This window comes from Glycine soja, chromosome 11 (genome assembly GCF_004193775.1).
Source record: "Glycine soja cultivar W05 chromosome 11, ASM419377v2, whole genome shotgun sequence".
Lineage (NCBI taxonomy): Eukaryota > Viridiplantae > Streptophyta > Magnoliopsida > Fabales > Fabaceae > Glycine > Glycine soja.
In genome coordinates, this window is record NC_041012.1 from 50,946,405 (window position 1) to 50,966,052 (window position 19,648).

Genomic DNA, 19,648 nt, shown 5'->3' on the forward strand with positions numbered 1-19,648 from the left:
TGTTGCTTCCTGAACCAAAAAGTTGTTTCTTGCATCCTTTTTTGGCTTCCGGATTGGCTAATCCGAAATGTAAAATTACATTCCGTATTTGTTGCACCTTTACATTCTGTAAGAAGGTACAGGAAGCAATTTTTAGGGTGTAGGAAGCAACAGCCGCAAAAAAAAACTTGTGTCTGCCTGTGCCTAGTGGAGTAACCCAATTGTAAAGGAAGAATGCTCCATGCATAAATGACTCATGACTCATTAGGAACCTTTTCACCAGCAGAAGTGTTCCTTCCTCTAGCCAACATTAATATTTATGTTATGTGATTGTCTCTTATACCCCCAAGGCTGAAATATATTAACACAACACATTATCTGCAAATTGCGCAATTTAAAGTCCAATCATCGTTGATGATACAGTATACAAGGTGGGTCAGTAAAAGAATTAAAGGGGCTGTACTCTTATTCTTTTTTTTTTTTTTTTTTTTTTGTACATTAGTCTATAGGGGAACCACAATCATAGGTGGAATGCATCCCTAAAATTGATGTCTGATTGATAGCTATCCTAAACACATGGTGGTGCATTATTGTCCTTGGACACTCTGTGAGACCCCTTCTGAAGGAACTTTGCTGCGATAGGTGATAGAATCAGGAAACACATCACAATGTGACTGAAATTCATGACATTTAGAGAAGAGAAGAGGTTGTTCCCACCTACAAGCTTAAGTCCTCAGGTAAGCTGATACTTAGAAAATACAGGCTGCACATCCAGCAATATTAACGAGATGAGAACTCATCAGCAAAAAAGTGACAGAAAGATACTGAAGAGCTACAAATAATGTTTTGACCATTTTGTACCGAATCTGGTGAGTGGTAACATAAATTTTAGGCAGGAAGACACTAAAGAGCTACAAATCTTTTGTTAGAATAAGTTGATATTATTATTAACTCTTGGATAAATGAATAGACCCAGCCAATTGTCTGCACTTGTTGTCACCACAATAACACTCTTGTTTCCTCTCATTGCAGGAGGCAATATTCATTATTACTAGTTGCTAGTTATATTAATTTACTTTTAACATATAGAGACGTGAAAAAGGATACTCAGATGCATTAAATATCTTACCAAAGTAGCAATAAAAAAATAAAAATAAAAAGCTATATCATCAGCTCTTGAAAAACTATTTGATTAGAAATGAGATTCTGACCTTGCAGACATGAAAGCCATCCCCAAAAAGACAGCCTTCACAGATTGCTTCTGTCCCGCATAATCAAAAGCCAATGGAAGCATTTCATGAAGGGTCAGAAAAGCCATAACTCCACCAACTGTAATTAATCATCATAGATCAAATCTGCATAAAAACATAAATGCCAAAGATTCCAGTGACATCTAGATGCTGTATCATTGCAAACCTGATCCAAGTAAACCTTCCAGAATCTCAGGACTTAAGCTGCTAGGGAATAGATAGGCTACAATGAGAGAGAAAAAAACTCATCACACTAAGCTCGACTTCATAATTCACGCATATCTAAGAAATCTTTAGCGTAAAAAAAATAATGAATCTACATAATTAAACCATAAAAACCAATTCTGGAGTAGAGATAGAAATTTAATGGGTAAGGTTGAAAACTTGAACTGGGTAATGCATACCTTACCTGACCCTAATTGAAGCATGTCATGCTTCATCATTGTTATAAACTTATAATACCACATCACTGCTAATTTATTGCTTTCGGCTTCTTTAAAAGGAAAAGTAACCTCTATTGCACAAAACAACATAAATCAGATGACATACCTACAATTATAACTCCCAGGGGTTCAGCAAAGCCAGAAAGTGATGCTAATTTGAATGCCTGCCATTTACTAGGACACATCCAGAATAAAAAGGTTATTATTCAATTTTACATAATTACTTGCACAACTTCATTTAACATAGCAACAAAAATCAAGATTTAAGGTTTAACTAATTATCCCAGGAGTTATTATTATATAACAAAAGAATGACATCAAGGATCAAAGTTTGCAAATGTACCCATCATTACATCTTGAAACTAGATTTTCATAAGCATTTGTTTTTATTTGTATAGGTGCCGGCATTCAAATCCAAAACAGCTATCATTTCCATTGTCACCATCACACACTACTACCACTAATAAAATGGTGACCCACTGATCATATGCATCAGCAAACCTCTATAGCACAAACTATTGAGATAACAATTCCAATATCACCTACTCAGCCACTGAGAACATATTTCCCATGAGAACATATATATATATATATATATATATCATTGTTGAGCGACTTGGCTTCTCTGCTGTCCCTGTGCTGCCCCTTCAAAACGATACCGTTTTCATGATTTTTAAAATTGAATCACAATTAAATATTAACACAACTGTTATGCGACGTCGTTTTGCATGAACAGCACAGGGACAGCTTGGAAAGGGACAGCAGAGAAGTCAGATCCCATTGTTAAGTTCAATATTTCATGTGCAAATTTCAGAGAGAGTAGCAATTGACCATAAACCCTTTACGCTTGAATAGCAATTATAAGTCATTTGTCATCTCTAAGAGCTACAAATACTAGAACCAACAGGAGTCCTTAAAGTTATTACCTTTGTGTCGCAAAATAAACAGGAAGTGCAACAGCAACACCCTAGAAGACAGAAGGTTAAAATTACAATAAGAACTGTAGAGCATTTTTAAAATGTGTTTTGACGGAATATTATGTGGGTAGAAAAACTGACAAACTCAGAATAATGAACAATAAAAATTAAAATAAAAAAGAGACAAGAAAGCATCAAGGATTTTAAGGAACAGTGGTTTTCCATCATTATTAATTGCACCACTCAAATATAATTAATGTGTCTAGAGTAAACAGGCTCCATCACAAGATGAAAAATTATACCTCTGGGATATTGTGCAGAGCAATGGCTAATGCTAAGTTGATGCCAACACGGAGGCCCTGTTGAAAACGCATGTCACAAAACATCAAATTAAAGTGGCACTATTAACAAGCACATCAAGGTGGATAAAATATAAGTAATGTTTCAACAATTAATAATAATGTGGCGGATCCATAAGCACATCAATAGGTTCATGGGTACCTTTAAGGATCCAAGGAACACCGCCATTCCTTCTGGAAAATTGTGCAAACTTATGCCTAAGAAATGAACAAAAAAAAGAAAAAGAACTCAAAGAAACAGAGAAAAATGAGAATTGAAGTTGATCAAGTCTCTAATTAACAAAGATTTTTTAACTCTTGAATACCAAACTCCTAGAAAATTCAAAAGAAATTTAATATTCATAGTTCTCTAATATGTTCATAATCTTTTGGTCCAAAAAGAACCACATTGTAAGAAAAATGTTAGGTTTGAAAGTACCCAGACAATCATACCTACGGCTGTAACAATTCCACTGAACAAAACTTGCCGGCGATGCTTTTTCATAATATCCTTGCCTCCTTCATCCCCATTTTTCTATTTTCAAGCATGTGATTACATCTATCAAAAATTTATATTTATGTAGATATTATTATACATAGCAGCTCCAATGTCACTTTGCAAAAGCAACAATACAGAGGTAGCAGTTATTTATTTGTAAGAACAAGTTCATTAAAACCTTTCTGCCCTTCACATCAGAAGTGGGTGTAAGTGTTGGCTCTGGGATAAAACTGGCAACAACAGCAAAGAATATTACCCCAGCAAAAAACTACATGAATGAGAAGATGGAACATCTGGTCAGAACTAACATCACAAGAGAGAAGATGATACAAAAGAAAAACATTGCTGTTAGATGACTTGTTTATGATAGCTGAAGTGCAAAACCTACCCAAAGGTTGCCTTTCAAGAAGCCCAATGAGTTCAAAGCATTGTGAGCCAAATCAAAGAACGATATGCTAAGCATCAAACCAGCAGCAAAACCCTTGATACAATGAAATAGTTTCAGAAAACAGAATTGACCAAGCAAAGCAAACCAACAAATAGAATACATTTCATCACATTTGACTAAAGAGAGAAAGGGACAGAATGATTCTAACTGAATCAATGCATTCTCATAAACTAAAACTACCTGTAATAGCCCAAGCATCTTCAAACTGGGAGCTTTATTAACAATTACAAAAAGTGCACCTGTTTCACAACGACACACACAAAAACTGAACGGAAATACTATAATTCAAAAGATAAATCGATAACAAATAAATAACTGATGATAAGCTTTCGTCAAGAGCTGGAACTGGCATAAATAAATAAATAACCAATTGAAATTAAAATTGAAAATGAAATAACAATGTTGAAGCTATGTAAGTGAAATTGTGTACCGATAGAAGTGCTGACACCACCAACAAGTGAAAGAGCAAGAGCTACGGCAACCTGAGAATCCATGTTATTGTTAGGGTTCTTTTCGACTCGATCAATTTCCAGAACCAGAACCGCTAACACTCACTGGACTCTCTCGCCCTTACCTTACCCAAGAACGACGACGTAGCTGTATATAAATATATTTTTATTTTTTACACTTAAATTAATGTTTATTTTTACTTTTTTTTCATTTTTTTAAACACAGAAAAAACGCATGCTATCTAATTCAATCATTTAATTCAGTGATTTAAAATAATTTAAAGATGAAATTGATTTACTTTTAAAAAATTTAAGAATTAAATTAAATATTTTAAAAAATTAGAAATCAAATTTAAATTTTTAAAAATTTTGAAATCAAATTAAATCATTTAAAATAATTTGAAAATTAAATTAATAATGAAGAAAAAAAATACAGGTTTGAAAAAACGCCCATGGTCATGGCTGGTATAAAACATTTTTTAATTAACAGAAACGTCATTGCTCGCGAAATTTTTTTGTTTTTGCGCCAAAATCGTCACTTCATTTCTAAACTATAATTATTGGAAACAAACAGAACTTGAAGTCTGAAGAATTGTAAAAAAATGTCTGTAATCACAAATGATTATATGTATATATGTATATGATGAATTTGTTTATTATAATAATGATATTTCAAAAGTAATAATGTAAAAAAATTACATTAACTGTGTATGAAATAAGGAAAAAATCGAAATGATTTTAATAGAATAATGGATGGGTGGGATAGTATTTATGATATTTTAATTAATTTGAGAACTGCGTGTGGAGATAAAGCAAGGGAAGGGACTATAATATGGCAGTGGAACTTGTGGAAGCAACAAACGGATTATTTTCCCTCTTAAAACCGATAGCACTCTCTTTGTTTGTTTATGACAAATTAAAAAAAAAACAAAGAGAAATAGAATGAAAATATAGTTGAATGTCGAATTGTTTACGAGGAGAAAAATAAAGTATATAAAAATGGTAAATAATAATCAGAAAAGAGAAGTAAAAATATAGTTGAAAGTTAAATTGTTTAGTTTAAGAAAAATTGATGAAAAATAGAGCATAAATATTATAAAGTTGTTTGATTTAGATGGAATGAAAGGAATTTTTTTAAAGTTATAGAAGTATCGTTAATCAATAAAGTTAAATTTGATTGAATTTAATCAATTAGTTCACAATATAATCGACTAAATAAGTGTATATATCTTTTATTTTTTTGGCGAAAAAATCAATTAATTAAGTGTACTTCTGAAGACACAATGTTGTGTGATTTTCTGTGTTGAAACTTATTTCAAGGGAATGTTTTTATCCATTAAGGGTTATTTTTTTAAAAAAATAACATACTAAGATAGGTATTTTTCAAATTTATTATGAAAGGATGTGTAAGTCATGTTTCTTTTTTTATTTAAAAAAAGACTAATATTAATTATTAATTTGTTAGATTTTCGACTTTCACTATTTTTTTTTAAAAATATTACATGATGGAGTCCCTAATCAATGGCAACTTCATTTTTTTGAATGCATATCAATGCACCCATCTTAGTGTCTCCACCTTCATAAAACTCAGAAAATTTAGACCCCATTTGACAATAACGACTTCAATTTTCTTTTTCTTTCGTTGTTGCACTACTTCATTTTTGTTAGAGAATGATGCACAACCATCTATTTAGGACTGCAATCAATATTGGGAACTCACCTTTCAACATATTTTGATAGAAGTATATATATAATCAAAGTCAATTTCACACCTAACAAAATCTAGCTTAATTTTACTTATTTCTATCCCTAACTACAAGTTATCTATTTATACTTTTTATTCATTCAATATGTAAAATTTGTCCTACTAGATTTATCAATATGAAAATTATAAAAATTATAAGAATCAAGCAACATTCATAAATCATAACATAAAGGTGATCAACATATTGAAAATCATAACATAAACCAACTCGGGCGTTTTTGCCGTGATTAACCTTCCACCTCACCAAATTTCCCATTATCGTAACAAGCACTTAACAAAATATTTACTGGACCGTCTTGCCCATGTTCCCGAACGACAGTGAAGTTAACACTGTCACCGTGGCAACACCGTCAATAGTTATTTGAGTAGGGGGAAATTTGGAAATGCGAGAGGAGCGCGCCATTAATAATTTCACACGTTGCCTCCAATCATGAAATAGCGTTCATTTTGTAGTGAAGGAGAAAACAAAAGCGTTTCTAAAATCTAAATGCACAAAAAATAGAGAAAGATAGAGAGAATAACAGCACCTCTTTCTCTCTGTCTCTCTCCCCTCGTTGATCCCAAATCTACTAGGGTTAGGGTTCCGTGGCCTTTTATCAATTTTTTTTTTTTTTTTTACTTTTATCGGGTTGTCATTTTTTTAATAATTAATCTGTTTTTCTGTTTTTTGTTTTCTGTATGCAGGATTCTCATTCGATGCGATTCGGCCGGAAGCTTTCGTTTTGCGGATTTTTTTAATTATTATTTTTCCTGGCTATCAGGTTAGTTTGTGTCTTGTAATGTTCGCAGATTTTATATTTCATTTCTGTTGCGTTCAAAATCATTTTGTCCAGTTTTGATTTTTTTCCCAATGTTTTTTAAGGAATCTGAGTTTTGGTTGGGTGGAAAAATGGATGTAATATGTTATGCATGCAGATATGAGATATGTACAAAGGGTAGACAAGTAGGGTTGCCATATTCATTTTGAAATATGTTTATTGAATTTTCAGTGCAGGAACTCGACCCCATGTGCTCATATGATGGTTGAATTGTGGTCTATAAGGCCTGATTGTTGTTCAATGTTTTTGGGACTTATTATTGTTGTGTTTCTTTTTCTTTTTTTCATGTTAGTCGATAGGTTCATGTGGTTTAATGTTTTTGTGTTTCCTTGAAATTCATGTTTTTCAAATAGTTTTTATTTTACTGGAGATAGTTGTTTTGTCATTTCTGGCAGAGCTAGCACTATAGTATTGGTTACATGAATGAACAATCTATTCTGGTTAATGAAGAATTTCTTTTTGTGTATAATTTGAGAAGGTTTGTGATCTAAAACAGTTGTATGAGCACAAGTATGGGCAGAGGAATCATATATGCAATTCAAAAGTGAAACTTTTCTGAGAACGGGACTGTCTAGGATTAGGAATAAGCTTAGGGGATTGTTCTGCATTATCTTATAACATCGAGCTTGTTTGGTAGTATGCATTGACATATGTTAAATGCCTGTTTAGGAAACACAAAAAATCAATTCCTCCCTCTGTGACACATTTATGTAAAATCAATTTCTCCTACCGTGACACAATGAATTCTGAATTCCAACATACCCTTAACTTGATTTCTTGCTATTTATGAAGAATTTCCAGTTTTTTTTTCCTAGAATTAAGATTTGAACCTTGGGCTTTTGGGATTTTGTTTGTTTATGTGAGCTTTCGCATATGCTGCTTCAATAGTTAGACAAAGCACGGTATGTGTTTCCTGCTTAAGAGCACACTTATCAACTAGCTTGATTTGCCATATTTACACACAAGTGTCAGGAAGGGTTGCTAGTATGTATGTTAATATACATTATTGGACACTGTATGCTCAGAAATGGCATTTGTTCTTAAATTAGCTATGACTTTATCATTAAACAGTTTAGTATTTAAATCTCTTTGGCGCAGGAAAGTTGAAAAAAAGATGGACCATGACAAGACTGGATGCCAAGCTCCCCCAGAAGGTCCTATATTGTGCATCAACAACTGCGGATTTTTTGGAAGTGCAGCTACCTTGAGCATGTGTTCTAAGTGCCACAAAGACATGATGCTGAAGCAGGAGCAGGCAAAGCTTGTAGCATCATCCATTGGGAATATTATGAATGGGTCATCAAGCAGCAGTGGAAATGAACCTGTCGTTGCTACCAGTGTGGATGTTTCAGTCAATTCAGTAGAGTCTAAAATTATCTCTGCTCAACCTTTAGTTGCTTCAGGTTCAGACGAGAGTGATGAGGCGAAGCCCAAGGATGGTCCAAAACGATGCAGCAACTGCAATAAGCGGGTTGGTTTGACAGGATTTAATTGTCGATGCGGTAACCTTTTCTGTTCTGAACATCGCTACTCAGACAAGCATAATTGCCCATTTGATTATCGCACTGCTGCAAGGGATGCCATAGCTAAAGCAAATCCAACTGTCAAGGCTGAGAAACTTGTTAAGATCTAGATTTGTTGTCTTTAAGTTTCATGTTCTAGGTGCTGTTATGCTCATTGTTGTCCTCATGAGATGATCCGAGTTTCCTGCATTTTAATGGTATTATTATATTTTATATGTGATGGAGGACTTGGAGTTATAGGACATCGCTGCAGTTCGAAGTACTATTTCATGTGATTTGCAAAAATATACTTCCCATTCTTTAATTTCAAGTATTTAAATCTCTGCTGGTTTGGTGGAAGTTGGTGTTGTTGGCATTGTTAGGCATCTCTGTATTAGTACCTGTCATAATGGTATGTGCAATTTACAGATGATTTCAGGGTCAATCATGTCCTTGGATAATTGGACATGTGGTTAGATTGTAAATTGTAGATGTGGACTTTAGTGATGCTCGTTTAGATTCATTTACGTACATGATCAAAAGTTCTTCTATAAAGCTATTAATTAGAGTTGGATTAGTGCCGAAGGTTGGAGATAATTTGATTGTCACTCCCTCCCCTTTTTTATGATAAGCTGAACCTGCAGTGCTTCGTATGTCAGTCTGTATTCATGTATCAGTGATTGTCATAATAAATACTTGAACTATAATGACAAATTATGAGTAGTGTATGTGAGTTTTTGTAAACTCTGAATACTTGAGTTCAATTTCTCTGAATAAAAAATAACAAGATTTGTATCATGACACCTGGACTATCTGACAATTAAAAAAATAATATAATAATTATTCAGAGAGAAAGCTGTTGTTAGAGAAAAAATAATATAATAATTATCCCGTCTCCTTGAGCAATAATTATCTTATTTTATATCTACGTATATTTAGAAAGTTGTTGTTAGAGAGAAAAAATTTCCGCATAAAGCAAGGGCAGTGAAAACATTTTGTTACAAATTTATTGCATTTAATACTATTTTGTCTCTTGTTACCCAATCAATAATTAATTGAAGATTTTATTTTTTTATCTAATTGATTTACATTTAATCACCTAATAGAAAATCAAAATCAAATTGTATTATTTGTATAAATTAGAATTTTCTTTTTTATATTAATATTTTTTAGTAAATAATTAACAATTAAATTATAAACAAATAAATATTACTAATTGAATATTGAATGTTTAAGTTATTGTATATAATATTTTTATACGAACTAGGGCAATTTCACAGCTTTTTTTTAGGAAAATAAAATCCTAGAAGGCATAGACAATAAGAGTTTCAAAACTGTTGAAGGAAATAATGGACAGACAAAGATACATACAGCTAATGCTTGTAACATTTCCTTGAGAAATGAAAGGGAACCAAAAGAAAGGGAAGAAAGAAAACAAAAAGCTATGTACACTTCAGTTTCTATGTTTTCTGGTTTCCAGAGTTGTTGCATCTTTAAGACTTTCCTCTGCATCATGGTCCATCCCGAGGCTGAAGAGGGCCACTGCTTGAAGATAGAATGCAATTGGCCATGTGGGGGATACTGATTGAGCTTGCATGGCATCTCCCAGTGCTTCTTGTACCATGTTGATCATAAGGTAACAAAAGCAGCGCCTTGCATACACAGTTGGTGATACCATCGTTCCGCCATCGATGAACTACACAAAACAAGCAAGTAGGAATTCTCTCGAGAGAAAAAAGGAGTACAAGAAAACACTCTTTTAGTTTGGGAGGTGCATAACAGTCTAGTCTTCTTTATTTAGCATGTTTTGTGAGTAATGAAAGGTTAATTGATAATTCTAAAGCATTGACCCCTTTAGGTTACCAACTAATCATTCACTGTTTTAGCCAAATAACAGTAAGTAGTAACACATAAAATTCAATAGAGTAAAGATGAACTTTGTCTGCCATGAAGTTGATAACCAAAGGTTATGTAGTTTGTACAAAAGTGTGAAATCTGCATGCTATTTTGGGAGATTCATAATGGATTCATGCTCCACGTATTTCTAGCTGACTTACTTGTGTATAGCACTCAATGGCCTTAGAGAAGTCTCTGGCATGGAAAGCAGAATCTCCTTGCTTCTTAGAATTTAGTGTTTCTTGTATTTGGTCTGTCCACACTTGGAACGAAAGCTGTGTTGCAAAGGAAGGGCACAAAGGCAAAAATACAACGTACAAAGTTAGTGAAGGTCAAGCTTGATAAGAACTGCACAAGCACAACAACATATCTTCACGGAGCTAATGACTTTAACTTTCTTTCTAAAGAAATGTGATTGTTTTGGGCAAGCAAATTCATCATCAATATATATTGAGAATTCAAGGCAAAACACCTAGGCTTACCAACTTGTATATATAGAACAAGAAAAAGAAAAATAAGTAAATCCAATCATATCATAGCATTCTTGGTAAAATCTATCACAAGGGAAAGAAATATGGGGAAACGTTGCATTTTACCTCATTTGCTACATCTTCATCATCCTTGTACCCCACCGTTTCCAAAATTTCATATATTGAAGTGAGATCTCTTCTAGAACAAGCTTCACCAAAAGGTGTCAGTGGAACTGCTTCCTTTGATGGGGTAATCTCATCTGGTATGCCCAACAAAACTTGTGATGGAACCTGATAAATAACACCAGATTTAAACTGAATAAATTCTTATGCTTCCATTGAGTTTTACTAATCTGGTAAAATACAGGCCAACCAAGTTATGTTGATCCTTGATTGACTTGTGATAGAGGAATCTTCAGACAAAAAACTGGGAGGAAAAAGGAAGTGCATACTGAAGTTTCTTTCTGAAGAGGAGCTAGAGCAGTCACAAGCGACTTGGCGTTTGGCCTCTCACGAGGTTCATACTGTAAACAGCGTGAAGCTAATCTCACTATCTCAGTTCCATCATCATTTGAAATATGACCTTCCAAACATGAGTCCACCAGCATCAGAAAGTTTTTGCCACGTATTAGGTCAAGTGCCTACAATTGAAAGGATTATGCACCCGTTTTATTCATGAACTCTTTAATTGTTCTGATCATTTTGAGCAAATCTATCATAGGATGCTACTGTAAACCCAGTAAAATTCAGACACAAGTTACCAAAATTCTACGAATCAAATATTCATTGAACAAAATAACATTGAATTAAATCAAAGAGAAAGTAGAAAGCTGGGAGTATACATGACTGGGTGGAATATGCTTGCCACTCAGAAGATCAAGCAAGAGTGTGCCAAAACTGTATATTACACTTTCTCGGGTGATTCTTCCTGCCAAATTTCAAACAACTGTGTTGGCTCGGTTAAGAAATTGAATAAGTCAGAATGCATGAACATATCAAAATAAATATGCCCCTGTTCTGACTTCCAATAAATAACAAGCTTCACCAATTTTGAAATAAACAATTTTTTTCCACAAGTAGAAAAATTGTAAGAACCTAATATGTCTATTCATTTTACTTTAATTGTAAGAGCCAATCTTGAAATAATGCCTATACCAATGAATATGTCTATTCATTTTACTTTAATTGAAGACAAAAACAACTTTTGCTTATGCAAAATGAATGTAGGATAAACTGAAGACATAGATAGTAATACTATATAATTCAACTAGCTAGGGTACAACAATCTAAACTGCTTTTTTATAGCATTGAACACCTCCTTTTAAGACAATCAGAAATGCATATACTACATCTTAAGACAACCAAGAACAAGATCAGCTTTTGTAAGAAAAATAAATTAGTACCTGTCCTCAAATACTCAGGTGGGGTGAAAGCTAAATTTGTACTATAGCTTCTGCCATCTCTGCTGTTTTTCATGAGTCCAAAACAAGAGAGCCTAGGGTTTCCATCCTGTCCACCATTGGATACCATGTAAACAAGGGATAATAAAACATAACGGCATAAGCTGGCCTGGTCATAAAAGCTTAAGTACCTGATCAAACAAAACTCGATAAGCATTAAGATCATGATACAATGCCCTTCCTTTACTGCTGCAGTACTCCAATGCTTGTGCTAAATACAAGGCCACTCTCAGCCTCATTGCCCATTTCATTGGCTGGCTCTCCCCTACCAGATTAGTTCAAATCGTACAAAAATAAAAAATCATTGGTCGACATGAACTTTAAGATTTCACAAATTACATTAACAAAATGAGGAAAGAGAAAATTAATTAGATTTAGTTTATTAAACAAAATGTGGCATCAATCCATATCCATCATTGTCAGCATTCTGTTTACCAGTTGAAGAAATGCATGACGGTGTGTGTAAACTCACAGTGAAAGAGATGTTTGGAGAGAGTTTCATTTGGCATAAACTCAGCAACAAGCAATCTCTCTTCCCCTTCACAGCAACAACCAACCAAGTTAGCCAACCGCTCATTCCTCAGCTGCCCCACTGCCCTTGCTTCCTCCTAAATGTTCAAACCCACAAAAGACATCAAAAACTAACCTTCCACTCACAGTTCACAAACATGCAATGCAAATTTCTTACAATTTGGACTTGGGTCTAAGTGCACGTTTGATTCTCAGGTGCAAAATTACGTTTGAGGCATAAGTATTTTTTTCCAACGGATTTTACTTTTATCCGTTGGATTATTGGAATGCACATAACATTTCCAACTTTAAATCAAACATGCAGTAACTCAACTCGAAAATTGAGGGCTGCCTCGCGTTTATGTACATTATTTGAGCTATATGACTAGTCAATGTGGTGGGATCTTCAAGAAAGTGCAAAGGTAAAGGAAAGGAGCACGAACTAGGAACTGTCGAGGATCAGGCCAAGCAGACTTGTTGAAGCGCTTCACAGCAACCAACCTATCATCTTCAGTCCTTCCTTTGTAGACAACATTGGGAGCCTTCTCACCGTGTTCCGAGACTATGTTGTCGGGTGAAAATGACGATGTGGCACTTCTCAGTTGATCCAAGGTGAACTCGGTGAAGCCAACCCAAGACTCCTCCTTCTCATTCTCTGTACCCAGAAACGAGTCCGTGTTTAAAAAACAAAACTTTAATTCCAAAACACAATGATGAAGTAAAACAATAAGTTTTTTTTTTTTTTTTCTGGTGTGAATAGTGAGATATGAGTTCACCATTATCAGGTAAGTCATGAAGATTGGGTTTGGAGTTGGAGGGGCACCAGCATAGACACAATTTAGAACAACCAGCTCCCATTGATGCAAGTTACTAAAGCAAGACTACAACACTTTTTTCTTGTCTTCTCTCTCTCTCTTGAAGTGTTGTTAGGAAAGAAAAAAAGAAGGATAAGGAGGGTGAATGAAAGAATGAGGAGAAAGAGAGAAAGTTGAAGGGAGAAAATAATTGTTCTGTTGGATCCAAAGGACATGTGTTTGGTGGCATCAAAATCATTCACCACCTCTCCATCATTTCATTTGATCTCTCTCTCTCTGCTTTCATTTCTTCTGGTTTCTCTGTTGTTATTTGCTTGAGTCAATATTGTTTTCATTTTAATAAGCACCGACCGCTGGATGATATATGATTGATTCTGTAACATATGGAAAAAGTTTTAACGGGAGAATTGATTTCACACTGTAACTGTACTGTTATAATGCTATTGTTTTTCATTGAACAAGACTGCTTTCACGTGAATAAATAAAAATATATTATTTTCATTCTTGTTATTTTTAGGGGGGGAAATATAGATGGTCTACAATTATGCCAACGTAATAAAAACAACAGAGCCTAAAAAGATACACCTAACAACCTTTTGAGACAATTATCCTTAATGAAATGTTACAAACTTTTTCCAGTAAAAAAAAAGTACTTTAAAAAAATTTCTTATAATTTGAAGTCTTGTAATTAAATTCTTAAACACAAACACAGTTTATATCTCTGTTAATTTATACTGACTGAGTATTGAGACATAGCATACAATGAAGTTGAGAGAAACCTTATTTTCATTTGTTGTAAGACACATACAGAGGAGGGTGTATTATAATATGTACGCAGGAGGAAACCTTATTCCCATAACTCAAAAGTTCTATACATGTTAAATTTTTTAAATTTAATTAATAAAAATTCCCCCCTAAATCGTCCCAATTTTTGGAGAATAGCTAAAAATGAATTTAGGATAGATTTTAGTCTCTTCTACTTTTCTCTCTTTCACTTCTCAGTAGATTTTTTTAATTAAATAAAAAAAATAAAAAATCCTTTCTTTTTTCGTTCCTTCCAATTAAATACTATGTTAACATAAGAGTTGAGTTTGATATTGAAAAAAAAAATCATCAATTAATATGTCGCTAAGTTTTTTTCCTGTTTCTTTTCAATTTTTTAGTTGGCCCAATATCCTTTACAGCTTTTTGTGTCGTCTGAATTGTAGTAACATCAATAATGTCTTATGTTAATCTACCACTTGTGAATGGGCACGTCGTAATAAAAGGAATCGCTATCAATTCCCCGACAAATGATATCTCAACCTTGATATATAGGGTCAATGTTCATGTAAAAGATAAGTTTCAATAACGTGTACAAGTTGTTGTGCTCAAGCTGTAGATATAGTTGCATCTATAATTATGCAGTCCTTTTCACTGTAATACTAAAGTAGTTACTAAACAGACTAAGACAAATAAGAGCTTGCTCAACTTGTGTACCTTCAGTTCAACAAATATAATTCTAATTATGAAGAAACACATTATTTTGATTTTCTCAATCATATTTCTTTTTGTTTTTTAATGATAAGGTCCCGTATGGTTTTTATGACATTATTAACTCATTCCAGCTTTGCTTGCTTACATTTAAAGCCTTGATCATTCATATTGGCTATCCCTTTAATTAACGATGGTGCAATCCCTTGATCCATGGATTGTGATTATGTTGTCATTATTTTGTCTAGAAAGCATGATCATGGCGTTCTGTGTAAAAACAACTTCTTAACCCACCCCCGGCCCCCCCCCCCCCCCCCCCCCCCCCTCTGAATGAATTTAGATCTAAATAAGTTTTTATCGATAAATATTAGTTTTTGTTAGTAAAGAGATTCAAACCTATTGTCTCTCAGTCTCTCCTCTTCTTCCACCAAACCAACTTTATATATTCGGATTTGAATAACTTGTGTCGGCATGAATTTGGAATTTTGATCAATGTCCAGAATGTATGACCGTAATTAATATACAGAGAATTTCAAAACATACAAAGTGACAAATGTTTGGTGTCTCCATTCTTTTACAATTATTAAGAGAGAAGAGCGAGAAAGAATTGTTATATACTATCATATATGGTCCATGTTTGCAGCTTTATTCGCTTATTCTCTTCTTCTATAGGATTGTGAAACGAACATGTTTCCTACAAATTAGTTAATTTTTATTTTACTATACATACAAGTATACAACCCAACTGGAATGTTTTTTCTTTTCATGGTTACAATAATGTAAAATGTGAAGAGATGGACATCACATCCAAATCCAGCTATACTGCATACAAATGTTCCACTATACTTGAAAAGTTGACACTTGACACAAAGGGGTCCATTATAATGTTTCTTTAACACTTCGTCTAATAATAGAGGTCTATTGGAGATACGTTGTATGGTTATGAAAACCTTCGACAAAGGGTATTTTCTTGATCAATTTTTACATATAGATAATTGCTACAACCTGAAGTGACTCAGTTGGGCCTATTTGCCATTATTATGAACAGTAAACAAGAATTGTCCGCTATAGTTTCCCCTTATAAATATTTAAGTTATACAAGAAAAATAAACATACAAAAGACATGGAAAGTTGTATTATTAAATTTTATTATTGTTAGCATGTGTCTCGTGCTAGCATGGATCTAACAAAAATCGGATGATGACGAGGATGTTGATATCGTCGAGTTGGGAAAGTACATGAAGCCAGGTGGCAACCATTTGTAAAGAGTCTAATGCCTAAGTTAGAATTCAACATAGTAACAATATGTTTATATATAGAGAGAAAACATATGAAGAGGATATATAGACGATTATACGTGAGACACTAATTAATATTTCTTATTTTCAAGTTTTAAAATGCTGTTAGTTTTCAATTAATATTTTTTATTTATTTATTGACATATGTCCTAAATACACGTTAAAAAAACTTTTTAAAAGTTTACATAAATATATTGATTTATGAAAATATTAGGGTTTCAGTTAAAGTAATAATTATGTTTTTCTTTGCAAGCAAAATGGAAGGAGAAAAACTATTTTCTTACTTGACACAATAGCTACAGAAAAGTCAGACATATTCTTGCCTAGTGTTTTGTCACCAAACAAACAACCTCAGGAAATAAAAGTGCACAGTCATGGCATGGGTAATGATATCTTGGATTTGGGAAATTTACATTGAAAGGGAAAGGACAGAGGAAGTGTCACGTTATTAGTATAGATACAATACAATGGAAAAGGTAAAACAGTAGTGAGTTAGATAGGAAAGGAATTGAAGAAAGCAATGTGATGTAACGACTAGTTTCTCCAATATCATGCATGCATAACTTCAATACAGCGTCCCACGGGAGGATTGGAGAATCAAGAATGTAAATAGAAAAAGGTTTTGAAAAGAAAGGAAAAGAGTAGCAGCAAGCGTGGGACATCAGAGAAGAAGAATTCTTTTTATTTTATCATTAATTGAAAATGCTCAGTAACACATAAAAAAGCATCAGTGATTTTTCAAATATTAAAAATAAAAAATAAAAGAGCAAATAATAAACATTAACAACTAACACACACATGACCCAACAAATAGACAGGAAGCACTATTATTGATTGTTAAATTACATCATCGGATCAGATCAACCCACTGTTAGCCTGGCCATGAATTGAATTGTCTACTTCACTTGGATTCTTTATCTGGTTACCACTCTTCCCCATATCCGCAATAATCCCATCCCATTTCATCATCCTCCTAGAGCCAATTGAGTTAAACTCTTTCATTAAGTGATTTTTCAAATATCGAAGATTAATTTTAATATGGTTTTCAAAATCAGAAAACTAAACCCAACTACTTATTATTACGAATAAAACTAAATTTGATCCGCTTAAACAAGGTTTCAACTTCTTGACTTAAGAATGAAAAACCTAAGAAAAAAGAAAAGAACTTGTCTAGTAGTTAGTCATGTTCTACACCAAAAATTAACCATCTACAAAAGTCCAAAGATACTTTGTACTAATAACACCATTGCCAAAAAAAGAAAAGGGTAGATCAAATTGTTAAGAAATAAGTTGGTTTGATTGAGAAATTAATTTTTAAATACGGTTTACCCTGGAAGATTTTTATTTAGATCAATTGAATTTTTCACTTTCCTACTAAAATTCTTCTAGTGTGTTGTTTTGGAGCAATTTTTTTTATTGAGAATGTGGTGTGGTGGATGATGTAGAAATTAGACAATAGGGAATGCGTTTTATTTTGAGAAAAATGAATGTTGGAAATGTGTTCAAAGCAGTCATAGTTTTGTTGAGAGACTAAACACAGTTAAACAGCTATAACCCAGTTTCTTTCCCTTACTTTTCATCTATGTTATATTGTATTTATAAGCAACAATTATACCCTGTTCACAAGTGCGACATTGATTCTCAAATCCTCGTTACGTATATCCTGTTTTCTTTATGTTTCTTGAGGATATACCAACTTGGAAAATATAACAGAGTAAGTGATTTACTAGTAAAATAAACTTCGTACCCCATTGCCCAGAGGCTCTTCGCTATGCGAAGGTATGGGGGAGGGATGTTATACGCAGCCTTACCCTTGCATATGCAAAGAGGCTGTTTCCGGATTCGAACCCATGACCAACAAGTCACCAAGGCACAACTTTACCGCTGCACCAGGGCTCGCCCTCAAGTGATTTACTAGTATGGATGTAAAATACGTCAAAGACAGGCACAAATAAAGTAAGAACCAAATCCATCCACAGATTACTCCCTCAAAGCACGTTTCATGGTGGACTAAAAAATGCAGCCATAGTCGAAAACAACTATGTCAACTGAAAATCAACCCTAAGACATGGGATAATGACTAGAAAGTATCAACTTGCTGCTTCAGTTTCAACTTTTAAGCCACTGTCTGTTGAGCTTTCTAATGCTTTTACTACATTTGGTAGGTACTTCCAACAGCGCTTGTGAACTCCACTAATTTTTTTGGGAGCATCCGCTAATGGCAAGCCTGCAAGAATATGAAATCAAGCCACTTTGTTAAGTGTATATAATAATTATAATAATAGATTTAGAGCCTATGATATAATAATAAGATTGATTATCCTATATGGCCACCATGGTAAATTCATATGTAAGAATTCGGAAAGGTATTCTTAGCCTAGCCTATACACTAACATTGAAGAATAGCACTGCGTTATTATCACTGCCTTCAACAAACAGAATAACCAAAAGTCAAAAAACAAAACAATTCTAATGCAACTTATGACACTAACTAACCATTTTTAAAAGCAACCCCCCATGCTTTTCCATGTCTTCCATCCTGCAAAAACATACATGAAATAAAAATGAGACTCTACAATACAATTCATTGTGAAATGAAATAGGCGTTCAAGATTGAAAGAGCAGCACCACCTTGTAGAGATTGATTTTAGTGATTTCGTAAGAAACTTCATTCCAGTGAGTCTTAGCCATGTGGTAGCCGATTCCCCAGTTAGGTAAGAACTGAGCCACCTCGAACAAGTTCTTCTTCTTCCTTCGCTTTGATTTATTAGGGTTCTCACCAGAAGAAACCGCAGCAGCAGCAGAAGAAGAAGAGCTAAGGGCTCTGATGCAGTTGAGAGAAAATCTTAATGAGGGAGAGTTTCGAACAGATTCAACTCTGCTACTCAACGCACTTGCCATTGCTTTTCTGTTAAAATCACAATTCGTAACACGAACCGTACGATTTCTACAACATTCATAAAACTCATATATAGGCATATAAATTTTACATATGCACGTAACATAACATAAAAAGAGAGGGAAAATAACTACATAACACACATCAAATACTTAATTGAGCTTAAATTCATAGAATCGTAATCGTAGATTCATAAACATGAGAAACCGAACCCGAACAATAGCTAGCTCGCAGAAGCAGAGAAACAAGCCGCAGAGGATCAAAACAGAACTGGTTTGAAACAGAGACGATCTTTGGTCGCGGTGGATTGCGAGAGGTTGAAGATGCAGTCCGTTTTTCTTGGTTCTCTCAGTGTTAGGGTTAGTGAGCACTAGGCTTTTGGGCTTTTGTATACGGGCTTAAGTTGGAAGAAGCCCAAA

General features: G+C 33.8%; 4 protein-coding genes across 9 annotated transcripts; 1 reads left to right on the plus strand and 3 right to left on the minus strand.

The window, feature by feature from the left end:
- Positions 1-340: 340 nt before the first annotated feature.
- On the minus strand, positions 341-4,470 carry LOC114377601 (zinc transporter ZTP29). 2 transcript variants are annotated; one of them, XM_028336195.1, is made up of 13 exons: positions 4,305-4,469; positions 4,055-4,113; positions 3,815-3,907; positions 3,605-3,694; positions 3,381-3,462; positions 3,091-3,146; positions 2,892-2,948; positions 2,599-2,639; positions 1,779-1,846; positions 1,396-1,452; positions 1,191-1,308; positions 697-742; positions 341-612 (listed from the first exon to the last, which is right to left on the minus strand). In XM_028336195.1, exons 1-12 carry the CDS (start codon positions 4,366-4,368, stop codon positions 697-699), a joined length of 831 nt encoding a protein of 276 aa, XP_028191996.1. In that variant the 5' UTR covers positions 4,369-4,469; the 3' UTR covers positions 341-612. The 2 variants fall into 2 exon arrangements, with proteins under 2 accessions (XP_028191996.1, XP_028191997.1); XM_028336196.1 differs by having other exon boundaries at positions 341-742; positions 4,305-4,470.
- Positions 4,471-6,421: 1,951 nt separating this feature from the next.
- Positions 6,422-8,993, plus strand: LOC114377472 (zinc finger A20 and AN1 domain-containing stress-associated protein 8-like). Its single transcript, XM_028335998.1, has 3 exons — positions 6,422-6,662; positions 6,773-6,849; positions 8,005-8,993. Exon 3 carries the CDS (start codon positions 8,021-8,023, stop codon positions 8,537-8,539), a length of 519 nt encoding a protein of 172 aa, XP_028191799.1. The 5' UTR covers positions 6,422-6,662; positions 6,773-6,849; positions 8,005-8,020; the 3' UTR covers positions 8,540-8,993.
- A 636-nt stretch (positions 8,994-9,629) lies between these two features.
- On the minus strand, positions 9,630-13,900 carry LOC114376807 (serine/threonine-protein kinase BSK5-like). Of its 4 annotated transcripts, none has more exons than XM_028335087.1 (10): positions 13,521-13,900; positions 13,188-13,399; positions 12,670-12,842; positions 12,366-12,499; positions 12,178-12,283; positions 11,617-11,702; positions 11,227-11,415; positions 10,901-11,065; positions 10,466-10,579; positions 9,630-10,104 (listed from the first exon to the last, which is right to left on the minus strand). In XM_028335087.1, the coding sequence occupies exons 3-10, from the start codon at positions 12,809-12,811 to the stop codon at positions 9,862-9,864; spliced, it is 1,179 nt and encodes a 392-aa protein (XP_028190888.1). In that variant the 5' UTR covers positions 12,812-12,842; positions 13,188-13,399; positions 13,521-13,900; the 3' UTR covers positions 9,630-9,861. The 4 variants fall into 4 exon arrangements, with proteins under 4 accessions (XP_028190888.1, XP_028190887.1, XP_028190889.1 ...); XM_028335086.1 differs by having other exon boundaries at positions 12,707-12,842; positions 13,521-13,898; XM_028335088.1 differs by lacking the exon at positions 13,521-13,900 and having other exon boundaries at positions 13,079-13,199.
- Positions 13,901-18,240: 4,340 nt separating this feature from the next.
- LOC114374296 lies at positions 18,241-19,600 on the minus strand. 2 transcript variants are annotated; one of them, XM_028331924.1, is made up of 4 exons: positions 19,442-19,600; positions 18,962-19,238; positions 18,827-18,869; positions 18,241-18,557 (listed from the first exon to the last, which is right to left on the minus strand). In XM_028331924.1, the coding sequence occupies exons 2-4, from the start codon at positions 19,229-19,231 to the stop codon at positions 18,421-18,423; spliced, it is 450 nt and encodes a 149-aa protein (XP_028187725.1). In that variant the 5' UTR covers positions 19,232-19,238; positions 19,442-19,600; the 3' UTR covers positions 18,241-18,420. The 2 variants fall into 2 exon arrangements, with proteins under 2 accessions (XP_028187725.1, XP_028187726.1); XM_028331925.1 differs by having other exon boundaries at positions 18,962-19,277; positions 19,442-19,599.
- Positions 19,601-19,648: the final 48 nt, after the last annotated feature.

Excerpts from the sequence above, each read along its gene's own strand:
- LOC114377601 (XM_028336196.1), bottom strand. The coding sequence starts at position 4,368 with ATGGATTCTCAGGTTGCCGTAGCTCTTGCTCTTTCACTTGTTGGTGGT. Across the intron at positions 3,908-4,054 it reads AGATGCTTGGGCTATTACAG|GGTTTTGCTGCTGGTTTGAT; the intron begins GTAGTTTTAGTT and ends CATTGTATCAAG. Across the intron at positions 2,949-3,090 it reads TGTTCCTTGGATCCTTAAAG|GGCCTCCGTGTTGGCATCAA; the intron begins GTACCCATGAAC and ends CGTTTTCAACAG.
- LOC114374296 (XM_028331924.1), bottom strand. The coding sequence starts at position 19,231 with ATGGCAAGTGCGTTGAGTAGCAGAGTTGAATCTGTTCGAAACTCTCCC. Across the intron at positions 18,870-18,961 it reads CTAAAATCAATCTCTACAAG|GATGGAAGACATGGAAAAGC; the intron begins GTGGTGCTGCTC and ends ATGTTTTTGCAG. Across the intron at positions 18,558-18,826 it reads GGGGGTTGCTTTTAAAAATG|GCTTGCCATTAGCGGATGCT; the intron begins GTTAGTTAGTGT and ends ATATTCTTGCAG.
- LOC114376807 (XM_028335086.1), bottom strand. The coding sequence starts at position 13,602 with ATGGGAGCTGGTTGTTCTAAATTGTGTCTATGCTGGTGCCCCTCCAAC. Across the intron at positions 12,500-12,706 it reads CTCCAAACATCTCTTTCACT|GGGAGAGCCAGCCAATGAAA; the intron begins GTGAGTTTACAC and ends CTAATCTGGTAG. Across the intron at positions 12,284-12,365 it reads ATCGAGTTTTGTTTGATCAG|GATGGAAACCCTAGGCTCTC; the intron begins GTACTTAAGCTT and ends AATGGTGGACAG.
- LOC114377472 (XM_028335998.1), top strand. The coding sequence starts at position 8,021 with ATGGACCATGACAAGACTGGATGCCAAGCTCCCCCAGAAGGTCCTATA.